The following is a 14,714-nucleotide window of genomic DNA, read 5'->3' on the forward strand; positions in this document are numbered from 1 at the left end:
TTTGCATCAAACAGGAACAGGTCCGATTCAAAACTTTCTCAAGTTGCATTGGTTATAATATTTGGGGAAAGGACTTAGGGAAATTGATCCACAATTTTTACCTAAGTTTGATAAAACCAATACTGGTTTTCACCATAAATCTACACTTTCCCCTTTGTTGGCAATTTTTCAAAAGCCCCTTTGGACCCACAAGTAAAGTGGCTTTCCTTTTAGATGGACCTCACTAGAATTCACACGAGGCTAGACTACTAAAGCTCTGACCCAGTGATCCAAGGGAGAACTCTGTTGTGCTAATGATTCAATCTCATCGTTCAGTTCCATTTTTGCCTCTACAACTGCCAGATCCTTAGCTTATGTAAGACTAAGTCCTGCTGACCCCTCTTGTACCCCACCTATAATTTTCTCTGTCCAATGAGCTCCTGTCCCAACTACCCGTGGTGCTGTGAAACAGGTGTGCCTAACAAAGACCAAACTGACATCCAGGAGGATATACAATTACATCAGCTTGCGAACCTTATTCTGTTCAGACATAAGGTCAAGAATCCCACACAACATGCAAATATAATTGCTCCTCCTGATGGTGTTTTCCAGTGTATCAATGGAAAATGAAGAAGCAGCCATGCCCAGCCTAAGCTGAAAAGGCAAGTCTTTCCTCACACCCACCCACCATCCTGCAAGATCTTTTCTAAGGCGTGTGCATGTCTGTTCCCTATCTCATCTTGGAAGGAAGGGAGAAAGGGCTCAAGCCTCATCTCCAGATTATTGCTTGATAACAGAGGTAAATGAGCTACTCCTTTGTCTGACCACAGATCTCTCACGCAGGTTAACACCTGATTAAAAAAGAAAAAGAAAACAGCTGGCAAAAGTGCCACAAAAACCAGCCAGAGCTTTGGTTCAACTAAGTCAGATTATTGCTGCTGTGATCAGGGGAGAGGCAGTGATATTGCTGGCTTCCACCTCTTCCTTCTCAGTACTCTGCTTCTCTTCAAAGTTTGACAGATCCATCAGGGGAAGTCTCTGTACTGGGTGGCTGTGCCCGCTGCTTCTTTGAAGCCCCACCAGAACCTGCTGGAGCTTTCTTGGGGGGCACACTATTGTCATCTTTAACCTTCTTCAACTTGGCTTTGCCTTTGATGGGGGTAGAGAAAGTGAGGGATATTTTGTTGAACTCCAGAGGAAAGATTCCCACATCCCCATCAAAGCGATTCTTCGACACCTGCATGTAGCGCTTGCCTGGGCCTGTCACCAGCTTCCTGTCCTGCAGGATCAGCACGTTGTCAGCTTCCTGGCTGGCCTGCGCCAGAGATACAGAAAGGAAAAGGTCTTTTCACTGCAGCAGAGAAGACTACCTTGCATACCATTAGGAGCTAGAGGACTGCTGCTAAAAAAACGAATTTAACATGCATTCAATGTGAATAAAATGTTATTGCATAGGCTAGCTATTGGGCCTTGCCTGGTGATCCTCTGACACTTTTTCTAGGCTGAACTCTTAAAGGGTTCTTCTTGCACAGTTCCTCACACCCACCCCGAAACAAACATGGCAATTTCCTCAACTCATGAACTGGCTCTTCCAGTCACAAGCAGGCTAAAACTATGAAGTTGGTACTCTGACATGATCAAAACAAGGACATGACTTTTTAAAACAAGACTGACACAAGCCAGGCACAGTTGTAAACCTTGTGCTCCTACTGACTTCAACAGGCGAAAATTAAGCACATGTCATTCAGAGACTGAAGTCCCACTTCCATGTACAGATGCTGGCTAAATCATGCACAGGTAATCTTTTTCTCCTTCACACTGACAGACACTCTAAACCTCCCGTCTCACAGCATTGTTGAAGATAAAACAGAGGCTAGAAGGACAATACAAGCTTTTCTGTGTCCCACTGGGGAGAAAGGTGGGATGTAAATGAAGTAAATAAACATAAATAACTAGTGTCTTCTACTCCACCCCAGTATGATGAGTTAACAAACTACCATGCTGGGAACTGGTAGCTTCAAAAGGTCACAGCAAGTGGGTAATGGGATGAATTCTGTTTCTTCCACATAAAAAGGCCAACAGGTTCCAACAAGCTGCCAATACAACTCTCCATGGACAGAGGCCTATTCACCTCCTTGCAAATGGCTACCAATAAGTACTCACCTTTGCAGACCCAAAAATTGAGGCAGTTTGCAATTCCCTCTCCTCATCTTCCTTCCGAGGGTGAATTACCAGAGTCATGTGGCAACCGTTGTCTGTGGCGAACTTCCGGAAGGTGCCCACAATGTAGTCTTGGACAGCAAGCCTGGAATAGTAATATGGTTTGGATACATTAGCAGGAAAGTTAAAAGGAAAAGAGTCATTATTGGATATACTTGCTTTCAAGGGTCGTTTCGTAGAAAAAGAGCTAGGGGAACTCATTAGCATAAGCCACACCCCCGACATCACCGGAGGTGTGTCGTAAGGCCACACACCCCACCCCCAACGGTCACGGCCGCCGCCTCCGGCCTTGCAGCTCCACTGCCGAGCCCCATGAGGGGCCCGGCGGTGGACCTGCAAGGCCGGCGGGAGTGCAAGGAAGCCCTGCAAAGGCCCTCCCTGGTCCCAGGCAGGCAGGGGTGGGGAGAGGCAGGGAGGAAGCAACTTACCCTCCCTCTTCTCCTGCCTCCTCCTGGCTGAATGAGGGCCGGAAGCAGGGCGGCCGGAAGCAGGGGGCGGGGCTTTGTCATGTGCCCCGCCCCCCGTACCTCACCCGGGGGAACTGTGATCCCCCATGATCCCCCCCGAAATGACCTCTGCTTGCTTTACTGAAGAAAGAATGTTAATGGGATTGGATGAAAAATACTGACAACGATAGGTGTAAATCCATATAACAACATGGGTAGGCAAATGTACACAATGGGGGCTAGCAAGGTTCTGAAAATCTGAAGGAACTCCCAGGTTTGCAAAAAGATCTTAGGCTCAAAAAATCACACCATCCTAACTGAAGTATTAAATAAATATTTTTAAGTTAATACCAACACCAGCACAAGAACTAATGTCATGAAGCAGAACCCTGCAGGAGTTCAAGTGGCACTTTGGGTTGTTAAGGCCATCCAAAACAGTGCAAGGAAAGGTGATAGAGACAGACTGATGAGCAGGTCAGCAGCAGGAGGTGGCAGGGTGGAGGAAGCAGACCAAGGCTGAGGGGGGCTGGAGGACGGTTAGTGGCAGCACAGTGGGTAAAGAACTTTGACTCCCTTAACATTTTGTTCTGATTCAAAGTTTGGTTCAGGCTGTACCTGCTGGTGAGTTAAACAGAGTTCAAAACTACCTTGCTGAGAAAGCACGGTGACCCTGTACAGCTTAGATGACAGACCTGCAGACAGGAGTGAGAAGCCTGGTCCCGGCTTTCCAATTAGCCACATTCCTCTCAATGAGGCCCACGAGCTGCACCTGTGAGATAGGGGTCGAGCCTAGCTGCAGATTAGCTCTGTTCCTTCCTCTCAGGTCAGACCACCACTTTTGTCACCTGTTCATCTACTGGTTCAATACTTTGGCTTTGTGTCATCCCTAAGGGGCCTTATTGGTTCACAGGCCTGGAGCCACGAGGGCCCCTTTACCCATAAAGACGTAAGATTCTAGCCTATTCTCAGCTTGATGGTGGCTACTTCAAAGCAGACCTTATAGACATCTTCTTGATCACATCAGCCATCTTGGATTCTTGCTTGCATGAGCCATTCAGCTCTGGCCTTTGGTGACTCGGAAGTAGAGCCACTTTGGATCACTAGAACCTCCATCTGAGAATGGGTAACATCTTGTAACTTGGAACCAATGTGCTACAGGTTTAGTTAGCGTTTAAATCTCTAGCTTTATTGTTTTATCCTCACAGTCTTTTGTTCCTGTTTTGAAGTAAAATATATATTTTAATTTACTTTTGTGGTTATTTGCTCTTACAGTCCTCAATCTAAATCCAGAACCTTGACTGGTAGACCACCTACCTTTGTAATTGTCTTTTGTGAGAAACTCATTTTGCGAGCCTACCTCACAAGGTGGACTTTCAGGTTCAATCCCAGGACGGTTAGAAGCTTTGCCCTTTGGCTTCTGACTACTGGGTTAGTTAAAAAGGCTAGTGGCAGACTACCAAGCTGGTGTGTGAACAGTCAACAGAGTTTTGTAATTTTGTGTTGCAGCACTGTACCAAAAGGCCCTTGACCTGAGCTAGGTGACCTTTTGACACAGTGGAGCCAAGGAAGGAAAGAGAAACGTTCCCTTCTCCAAAAGGCTTCATAGGCCCCATCTTATACGAGACAGAAGTCTGATTACCAGTCTAAGCATGACGTACACTTCCCTGACTTTCCCTTTTAAATCTTTATATATAATTACCAAGGTTACCTAGGGCCAGTGACAATCTTTTAGAGCATGAAATTTCACCACTCACCTCAACCATAGTTCGATCTTATATCAACATTAACTACCGTGAATGCTAATCAGGTTCCCGCTTAAGCAGAATTTGAATCCTGGCTAGACTTAACAATGGTAACGTGTGAGTTTGGGTAGTCTTAGCCACAGTTAATGGGAGTAGATCCTGTGACCTATCATCAGAAGGCACTAACAGTCACCAGTCTCCCCTGCCTTCCCCTCCTTGCAGCAGACACCTCCAACCCCAGGAAAGTTTATTCCCGAGATTGTGAGACCCATGTGGAGTATTACACACACATACACATTTGGGGGCTGCAGTGGGAAGGGGGCGAAATTGTTCCCTCCTGCCCTATCCATAAGTGGAAATTTGCTGATAGAACAGGAAAAAGAGATTTCACTCTCTTCCTCCTCTTACTGGAGTTCCCCCACCAACCCACCTAAATTATTACTCCACATGGGTTCCAAAATCTCAGGAATAAGCTTTCCCAGGATCAGAGATGGCTACTGGGAGGAGGGGAAAGCCAGGAAACTCAGGGAACTTTGCACAGGATACACTGGATCCAACCCAATGCCACTGCCAATATTATGCTTAATCGCAGTTGAAGTGGCAACTCATGTGAGCCTATGCCCTGCTCCACATCCAGGTTAAGTAATTAGTAGCATTACATCTTCAGTGGCCCTAAGTAAGCATGGTTTGGACTGGGATGTAGCCTGGAATAATAGGGGAGGATAGCTAAGCTACAATAGGCACTGTAATAAAGAAACTGCTAGACTAACCAAAAGGAAACAGAGGAGGAACACAGTGTAGGGGGGGAAAAAACCATGAAGGGCTACCTGTCCGTGGTCAGCTGCTCCTGGCCCATCATGAACTGGAGGTTGTCAATAACCACATGGCTAATGTCATACATATACACAGCATGCCGCATGGCATCTATCACTGTCCTGTATGGGAGAAGACAATTACTTTAGCGGCACACACTCTCTTTCATAGAAGCAAGCTTCCCCACTTACATATTATGTCTCATAATCCTGTACCCCATTGGCAAGGATATGAACAGGCATTGCCTAGATTAACAGAAAGCATAGGAATACAACTGTATCACCCTGTAATCCTCATCCTTGCACCCAAGTCAGGATCCACTTAACAGCTCCCTCAAAAGTTTCAAGAACTGTGCCAATTTCAGCTACTCTTTCAGGCTAAAAGATACTTTCAATTTTTAAAGCTACAAGAGGTAGAAAGAGCAATCTTGTGGCTTCTCCACTGCACTGTCCTGATGCAGATAGAACATGAACCTGATTGCACTGCTTTGGGTCTCTGAGACTAGCAGGGCAAAACAACTCTTCTGTATTAGCTCCAGCTCTTATAAACAGCCTTTCCACCCCAGGACACTTACACCCTGATCTAAAGAGTACTACCCAACGATTTCTTCCCAAGTAAGTACTGGGAGTGTAGTCTTAACAACACAGTCAATGAAGACATCACACCAGATCTTCCACCTCAGCATCAGGAAGTTTAACAGTATATACAGGAAGGAAGCTGCCTTTACTTGATATTCTGATGCCCATGGAAAGTCATGAAGTAGAGAGGAAGATCCTCAAATTTGTCTGCCCACTCATCATAGTCTTCCAGCTGCTCCTCCAGCCGTTCCATGGCAAACTGGGTAAGCATGATCTTGGCCAAGCGCACATTGTTGATCTCAAAGCTGCCCCACAAAGTATTCACCCCCTGCATACAGAGATCCAGGGCATATTCACTGATAAAAGTTGTCTTCCCACTGCCAGTTGGACCTAGACCATGGAGAAAAGAGCAAAATTAACAGGTGTAGTTAAGATTTCCCAATCTACATGAAAATAGTTAAATAATGAGTTTCCATATGGACTGACAAGCACCTTCATCCACAGGGTGTTTCATGAATGTGTTGTCAGACAGACTGCATGTCTGGGTGCGGAAGGTATGTGTGCATGCCTTGCCTGAGAATGCATACGTGCGTTCTTACTTCATTCTATTAGGTAATTTAAAATCAAGAAAGTTGCTGGGCAATAAAACATACAATGAATAAAAGGTCCCCAACCTAGTTAGGACAATAAAGCAATCATTATCATTATAGGCCAAATGGAGTATTCAAAACTTGCAGCAAACACTGACACAAAAGAAACCCAACGCCAAGATCAATGGGGTGAGGCTAACCTTTCCTGTAAACAAATAGACATGAATTTGGAACAGACAACACTATGAGGTAGCTGCTCAAGTATGCAACAAGACTTACTGTGCAATCCTATGCAGTTACACCAGTCTAAAGTAATTTATTTCAATTGGCTTATACTTGCATAACTCTGCAGAAGACTGCACTGTTAGTCTGGCAATAGCAACAAGATATTCAAAGCATATGTGTTACTGAAAGTTAATTCAGCAAAACACCAACAGTACTGAGGAACTGAACAATTACACACAAACTGTAAGGCGGAGGTAGGATGGAGAAGTGCAACACATCTAATCACCTGTGAAGACTGTGAGCTCCCCTTTTCGGTGACCCTTCAGGAGTTTGTTCATTTCTGGAAAACGAGCCCATTTGACCCCAGCCACTTGCTCCACATTGGCCAACTCCCCAAATACCTCTTCACGAAGCTCACGGAATGAAATGATGGACTTGTGGCCAGCAGGGAGGGCAGCACGCAAAATCTTGGTGAGGTTTAAGCCACGGCTGAAAGCTTCTAGGGGACGGAGCTGCTGGTCACTAGGCTGTACCACAAAACACCGCTTAGGATTCAGTTTGCGGGCAAACAGCTTGGCAGCCTCCCAAGCACGGAGATCCTCTCCCAGCCACAGTGTAATCCTTTTAAACTGTTCTAAGTAGGGAAGAAGGGTTGGGGGGAGGCAGGAAATCCCTCGGGGCAGGGCCAGAGTTGGTAACCCAGTCACCTGGTGCAGTACCAAGACATCCAGCTCCTGTCCAGTCAGGACCACTTCTGTATCTCGCCGGCTGATCAGAGGCAGTCCAAAAAGATTGTAATAGGCACCTGGCCGGGGTAGAGTGTTCTCCACATAACGTACTGTCTTTCCTTGGCACTCAACTCCCAAAAGCTTTAAGCCCTTAAGGCTGGTGCCCTGGGGGCTAAACCATGGGAAGACCAATGCCTGAGCTGTCCGCAGATAACGCACCCCAAAACGCTTAAGGATGGTATCAGACACATTGGAAATACGAAATACAGCCCTGACTTCCTGTGTCTCCTGCTTATCCAGCAGTTCCCAAAGAGGCAAAGCTCTCTCCCAAATATGCTGGGCATCCTCACTGGCTTGGTCCTTTTGCCCATCAGTCTTTAGCAGTTCACCAAGAGCCACACCATTATGTTTCAACTCAACACTGGCCTGAAAGTCTTGCCAGTTACCCTCAATCAGTGTGGCAGTGCAGACAAAGTGGCCTGTGGTTTTGTCAATAAACAGGCTGTAGCTATGTCGAACCTGTTGCTTCTCCTCCACAAAAATGCTGGGTGTGTGAAGACAACTATAGCCCTCATGAAAAGGAATGTCCTGTGCCCTCAAATACTGTCGTATCTCTGTGACTGACACAGGTGGGACCAGTCCCTCTGGGGATGGAAGCACCTCCTTCTTGTAACGTCTGCAAGTATGGCTGCTTGCCAGGATTCGTCCACCTCCAGAGGACCAACAGTTAGAAAGAATGCGCAACGAGCGCATGGGGAACCACATTTTTTCTACACAAGTGGCAGAAAGATGGATGGTCTGAGAATCCTTTCAATACACTATGCAAGCCAAACCCACCAACTTGGCATTTTGGAAGGTTCTAATGAATACCTCCCGCATCCACAACACCGACACTGCCCCATTCCACTTTCCCAGACATCTCCTCCTAAAGAAAGCTCTCCCCAAGCGCCTGAGCTGCAAGCTCCGATACTCGTCCTCAGACGCTCCTCCTCCCACCCGAACACGACAGGCACAGGACGAGGACCTGCCGGACATCGCGTCTGGCCCCTTTCCCGTTCGTAGCCCAAGTCTTCCCGCGCGAACTTCACTTAACAAGCAGGGTCATCTTCCTAGGATCTCCCACCCCTGGCCATCTTCCTGGAAGGCAGGCCCCCATCAGCCCCTGCAGCAAGGAGCACCCGCCGAGGCTCAGCCTCTACCGTGGCCGCTGCAAAACTTGGCCGGCTCCGCCCACGAGCCCTTTTCTGCGCTTATACAATCCTTATACAATCACCCCACGTGCAGCCACAGAGAGCGCGCCATTGCCTTGACCCGGAACCACAACAGTGAGACGTCACTTCTGGAGTGCCTAAGGAGGCGGGACGAGATGGTGTTAAGGAAAGACAAGATAAAAGGTAAGTCCGCCCTTACAGTCCTTAGTTGCATTTCTGGTCTAAAATTGAACAGTTTTTCTCACTTAAATCCTCATGTAAAGCGTAATAGGGGCTTCGTCATAGAAGCCTAGAGCGGCGTCTCTCTGCGCAATGTAGAATTGTAGCCAATAGTGGCGTCCAGTTTTTACCACGAATTCCGGTTTTGAGGCGTCTTTTGCTGTCTCTGTGGGAACGAAGCCCGTCACCACGCGCGCGACTTCCTGTAGGGGTTCTACTTCCGGCATTGTGACGGCTGGGAGAGGAGGAGTCCGCGGTGGTCCTGTTGTCCAGCCGTGCTTCTGCCATGACGGGCGCAGGGCCGCCGAGCCGTTTCTTGACGAGCGTCTTGCGGAACGGAGTGGGCCGCTACGTGTGTCAGCTCCAGCGCCTCACCCTGACCCTCAGCCGGGATGCGCCGAGCTCGCGGGGCGTTAGGTGGGCAGAGCTAGCTAGGCCTTCAAAAGCGGGTCCCTGTCTCCGTTCGGGGGACCTTGAGGCTCGCCGGGTGTCCCATGGGCGGCCGTTCTCGCCTGGACGAGCCTGTCTGTGACAGCCAGGGCGGTGATGTGTTAAGAGCGTAGTGAGTTCATTCCATCCAAGTGCGCCGTCTTGAGTTCTGTGGGAAAGTTGTATGTACATATGAGGCATACCTTTATTAGGTATGTTTTGCTAAACTAAACTCTGGTGCTGGGAAGAGGATTCTGAGGGTGAGCCCCGACTACAACAGAGTCTGCCACATTGGAGTCTTGCCTTATCTCAGCCTCCCACAGCACCATCTGATCTATCTCCCACCCACCCCGCATTTTCCATACTCCCTGCCTCCCTAACCATTTGATAATCCCTGGCTATTGGTTTTGTGATGATTGTAATCAGTAACCCCACTTAGTCTTTATTCCTGTATTTGATTTTGCATTGAACTTTGTTTAGTGTTATACCATAGATCCATGTTGTGAGCTGTCTTATTTACTCCTTTGTATTGGTTCACTTTTTCCCTTTTCAATTTCTGGCCAGCTATAGACTATCATTTAGTAGCTGCAGCCAATGTTCCTTCTAAGCTGTGGAGTCTTGTGAGCAAAAATTCTCCTTTGTGAGCGACTGGCATTAAAGTTGTGAGCGAGCGATTTGTCTACTGCATCAATCAGTTTGCTCTGGAGCCATCCCTTCCTGAGCGGAGACAAGAATGTGTGAGCCGGAGGCTAAAAAACTGTGAGCAAGCTCACACTAACTCAGCTTAGAGGGAACACTGGCTGCAGCCTAATGCACTTTTACTCAGAAGTTGGCCCCATAGCCATCACTGGAACGTCTCACGTGCAAGATGAGACTGTCTGCCCCTCCTCATTTGTATTCCAGGTCCTGCAATCTAGTTTCAGCTTCTAAGTGCATTTCTTTTCATAACCTGAAAAGAGTGTTTTGTAGTACTTTTGTGTGCCATGCTCAGCTTCTAGGGAACCCCATACATAGATCTTCTTTACAGTGAGTTAGGCCATTGGTCTGTTGGGTCAGCACTGCCTACTCTGACTAGCTGCAGATGTCCAAGGACTCAGGCAGGGGGTTTTCACATCACCTACTACCTGGACCTTGGAGACTGAACCTGGGGCCATCATGGCAAATCAGAAGTGCTAACACTGAGCTACAGACACACTTTGAATGTGAACTTGTTTGATGAGATAGAAAACAATATTGTGGCCATATCTATGGTCAAGGGATGCACTGAATTACAGATTTGGGGGGCTGGGTCTGTGTTTGAAGTTCCCATGACAAATGATTGTGCAATGAGTTGTAAAACTTTGGCTAGAACTTGCCTAGAACATATGTGTTGTTAATGCTGCATCTTCAAATCCATTAAGGTCCATTAACTGTAGAGATGGTTAAGATTTAATCTGTAGGAACTTCAGATGTGTTATGGGTCCAGTCAGAATAATGCTGCCTACTCTGCTAAATGTGCAGCCTCCCTCCAGCACAAGGAGTCTCTTTTGCTGGAAGAAGAGTCCAATTTAGCTGAGTGGTACAATACAATTCAGTAATGTTATGTATGTTTTATTGTTGTTGGGGTTTTATTGTAACATACAAAATTGTGCTCTGTCTTGTGGAAAGAATGCATAACACAATAATGTGAATTTGGGATTTATTTTGTGGAATGATGTGTGGTGTTTGAGTGGAAATCTTGCTGGCTCTTGTGACAAAAACACAAACTTGGACTGAAGAGCAAAGTGGATTAGCTGGTGATTCTGAAATTTTTGTGTGTGTTCTCCATAGCATGAGTTATTTGTGTGCTTATCCGAAGCCATGTAGTTATGTTTATGGAACCCCCTTAGTAGTCCTCCTGTATTCCACTTCTGGCATATTATAATCTGGTTATTTTGTTTTTCAGTGTATTCAGGCTTTATTTGATAGTGCATTCAATACAGGTGAAATGTGTTTCCCATCATACTATTGCAATGATTTCATAAGGAATGGTTTAGAACAGGAATGAAAGCATGTTGCCTTGAGATGCAGTTGTGTGAACAGGGTGGATGAATTAAAATCAGTGATTTGACATATTCAAATCTGTGATTTGAATTCAGGTATGAAATTTGAAACTGATTTTAAATCATGGAACCAATTATTTAAGAAATGATGTTCAAACAAGGGATGTAAACTATTTAGTAAAATAGATAATACTTAATAAAAACCAGTGATTTTATACACCCTTAATGTAGATGAGATGCAGTTTGGTGGAGCCCCTGCAGTTGAAATGCCATTGTTGCAGTGGTGAAGAACTTTGCATTTATACTGCATTTGTAGCTGCAAAACACTTTCGTGCTATTAAATGATAGTGTAACAGCAAAGCCTTATCCAAGTGAGTGAATCCATGTCCCAGTTACTTTATGATATGCAACGTTGTTCAAATCTCCATTCAAGAACAATAACTTTAATTGGGCTGAGAGAATAACAATTTTTCTGCTGCTTTCTAAAAATATTGCATTACAAGTACACTCCAAAAGTGCTTCAGAAAAGCAAACAGAGACAATTGTAAACTTCCTAAATGGTGAACTCATTTATTAAGCCTCAGAAAGAAGAATATGATGAAGTTTCCTGCACTGAAGTGGTACTTCAAGGGAGCAGTTGGCCTCTGGAGAAAGGATCACCTTTTTGCACAGGCAAAATATTGCAGTTTAAATGCTGGGGACATGCAGCAGATGTCTCTGCAGCAGAAACTCTGCCTTAAGAAAAGATGTCTTGGCTGCATGCCAAAAATGAATAACTACTATGAATTCATTATCTGGTGTTCTTGGATTTCCAAAAAGCTTTTGGCAAAGTCTCTCACAAAAGACTCTTGAGTAGATTTTAGCAATCCTTTGATAAAAGGGAAGGCCTTCTTATAGATTGATAGGTTAAGTAACCAGAAACCACTGATAAGAATAAACAATTCTTGGCATGGAAGAGGGAAGAAACGCTAGTGTCTATACCGGTGCTATTTACCTTATTCATAAATGATTTGGAGGTAGGGGTGAAAAGTAACATTACCAAGTATACAGGATGGTGAAAATTGTAAAGCATGTCAAAAGGATCTCTCTAGACTTGATGAATTGGCAAAATAATGGCAGATGGTTCAATGTCAATTGAATTTTGGGGCAAAAGTATTCTAACTTATTAACAAATACTGTCTGTGCTGGCAGTGACTAAGAAGGAATGAGCTCTTGGGGTCATGGTGGGCAGCTCAATGAAGATGTCAACTCAGTTTGTGACAATAGTGAAAAGGGTAAATTCCATTCTAGGATTGTTAAGTATGATTGAAAATAAGAGGAGCATTATCATGATGCCACTATTAATGACAAAGCCGTATTTGGAATACTGTGTACTACTCTGCTTGCCTTATCTGCAAAAAGATATTGTGGAGCCAAAAAAGGTGTCAAAAACCAGCCAAACAAAATGATTGAGAGGTTAGAGCACTATCCCTACAACGAATGGCTAAGGACCTGGAATGTTTTAGGTTAGAAAAAAAGGCATGGGGGGGGGGGGATGACGACATGATAGAGGCTGATAATATTTATGCACAATGTGGAGAAAGTGGACAGAAATGCTTTTTTTGTCCCCTTACAGTAATAGAACTTGTCAGTCACGCAGTAAAATTGACTGGGAGTAGATTCAGGACAGGCAAAAGCCCCCCCCCCCCCGTACCCCCTGTACAGACTGTATACCTTATGCAGTTTGTTGCCACAAGATGTGGTGATGGCTACCAACTTAGGTGGTTTTTTAAAAGATTAGAAAATGCACGGATGAAAGACTGTCAGTAGCTATTAGGATTGCTAAGTGGAGCCTTCATCTTCACATGCAATATATACCTGAATGCCGGTTGCATGAGAGAAATGGGATGCTGGTTACCATCATGCTTGTGGGCTTCCCAGAGTCTTCTGATCAGCTCAAGTGTGAAACAAAGATATGGACTTGCTGGACCACTGAGCTGATCCAGTGAGATTCTTCTTAGGTTTTCATGTTAAAAACAAATTCTGGAAAGGTAACTATAGCTGTATTACTTGTTAACTCAGTCAGCTTTGGTGTAATTTGTTTTTTAACATCCATATGGTGCTTTTTGTCTTGTTCTAGAGAGTATGTTGAAGAAAAGGTGGTGGACTTTGCCAGGCAGAACCCTGGGATTGTGTTATACGTGTGTCCAAAGAAGAGCAGGGTTCCAACAATAGAGGCTGAATATTGTAAGTAAGAAAAATGTTATTAGAAGAGATGCTGTCAGTAAGTACCACTATCACTTGTGAAATGTATTTGTAATAATCAAATAGGTTCCTTCTCCAAAAGCAGTAGATGCAGATGCATTGTTTGCTGGATGAATCACATTGGGCAAATGTAAAGTAGACCTTAATTTATAGCATTAATGAATAAGGGTCAAAGTGGGGAGTTTAAAGATTTTGTTTTAATTTTGACCTTCGCAGCATCTGAAAATCTGGGGAATTATAAAAGTGCCTGGAGAACTTTTTTTTTCTCCTAGTTGGAATGAGAGAAAGGTCTGGGTTTCATACAGTGTATTATGTTTTGTTTTTCCAGTGAATGGGACCGTGGAAGTGAAACCCTTAACCAGCAAGACAGCAGATGAGGTTGCAGAGATCATCCAGACATTGGCTAACCAGTCTGGCCTAGAGATCATGCGCATTCGAAAGCCTTTCCATACAGATAACCCTAGTATCCAAGGCCAGTGGCATCCCTTCACAAACAAGCGCAGTGTGCTCAATGTGCAAGAAATTGGTCAGCAGTGTCGTTCATCCCCATAAAAATAAATCTGTGCTGGTGTGAAATGAATGTGGTTTTTTATTGTTTTTCTGTTTTGTAAGTGGAAAATTGTCTTGGGCCAAGGGACGTCCAGATGTTTGAACCAAATCCCTTTAATCTCAGAGTGCTTTCTACTCTGCAGTGAGGATAAGGTCTCCTTCCTTATGGAAATGGTCACTGAATGGATAAGTCAAGTTTGCTTTGTCTTTGAAGCACTATCTCAGCTTGAATTTAAAATCAGTTTCACTGTATCTGAAGAAGTGTGCATGCCCATGAAAGCTTATACCTTGGATAAAGCTTTTTTTGGTCTTAAAGGTGCCACTGACTCAAACTTTGTTCTGCTACTTCAGAACAAAACAGCTACCCACCTGAATCTATCAGCCTGACTGCAATAGCCCTGATTCCTGGTGGTGGTAGTGATGAGTCACAGACTGACTATTTATGAGCAAGGCCTCCTTGATCGAGATGGAGCTGATTCCTTCTCCGAATGTCAATGGACATGATAGACTGGCAGGGTGGGACTACAGAAACAGCAATCCTTAGTCCATCTGTGCTTAATGATGAAGGTGAATACTTCCCACCTCTTAGTGAGTGCATACCTTATTGGAAGCAAATGGAATGGCACCATGTGTGAGGCATATTGAGAGCTTTCCTGCTGCTATGCATGTGATAGTTATGAATGTGGCAAATCAGTAATGTAAGTCTTCTTTCTTTACAAA

The 14,714-nt window shown here is 45.0% G+C and overlaps 2 protein-coding genes across 2 annotated transcripts; one reads left to right on the forward strand and one right to left on the reverse strand.

The window, feature by feature from the left end:
- Nucleotides 1-672: 672 nt before the first annotated feature.
- LOC107109676 (chromosome unknown open reading frame, human C10orf2) lies at nt 673-8,099 on the reverse strand. Its single transcript, XM_015410347.1, has 5 exons — nt 6,880-8,099; nt 5,928-6,168; nt 5,215-5,322; nt 2,143-2,284; nt 673-1,294 (listed from the first exon to the last, which is right to left on the reverse strand). The coding sequence occupies exons 1-5, from the start codon at nt 8,084-8,086 to the stop codon at nt 986-988; spliced, it is 2,007 nt and encodes a 668-aa protein (XP_015265833.1). The 5' UTR covers nt 8,087-8,099; the 3' UTR covers nt 673-985.
- Nucleotides 8,100-8,960: 861 nt separating this feature from the next.
- Nucleotides 8,961-14,095, forward strand: MRPL43 (mitochondrial ribosomal protein L43). Its single transcript, XM_015410353.1, has 3 exons — nt 8,961-9,168; nt 13,321-13,427; nt 13,774-14,095. The coding sequence occupies exons 1-3, from the start codon at nt 9,038-9,040 to the stop codon at nt 13,995-13,997; spliced, it is 462 nt and encodes a 153-aa protein (XP_015265839.1). The 5' UTR covers nt 8,961-9,037; the 3' UTR covers nt 13,998-14,095.
- The last annotated feature ends 619 nt before the right edge of the window (nt 14,096-14,714 follow it).

Source organism: Gekko japonicus, unplaced genomic scaffold, assembly GCF_001447785.1.
Source record: "Gekko japonicus isolate JY-2015 unplaced genomic scaffold, Gekko_japonicus_V1.1 scaffold1568, whole genome shotgun sequence".
In the NCBI taxonomy this organism is placed as follows: Eukaryota; Metazoa; Chordata; class Lepidosauria; order Squamata; family Gekkonidae; genus Gekko; species Gekko japonicus.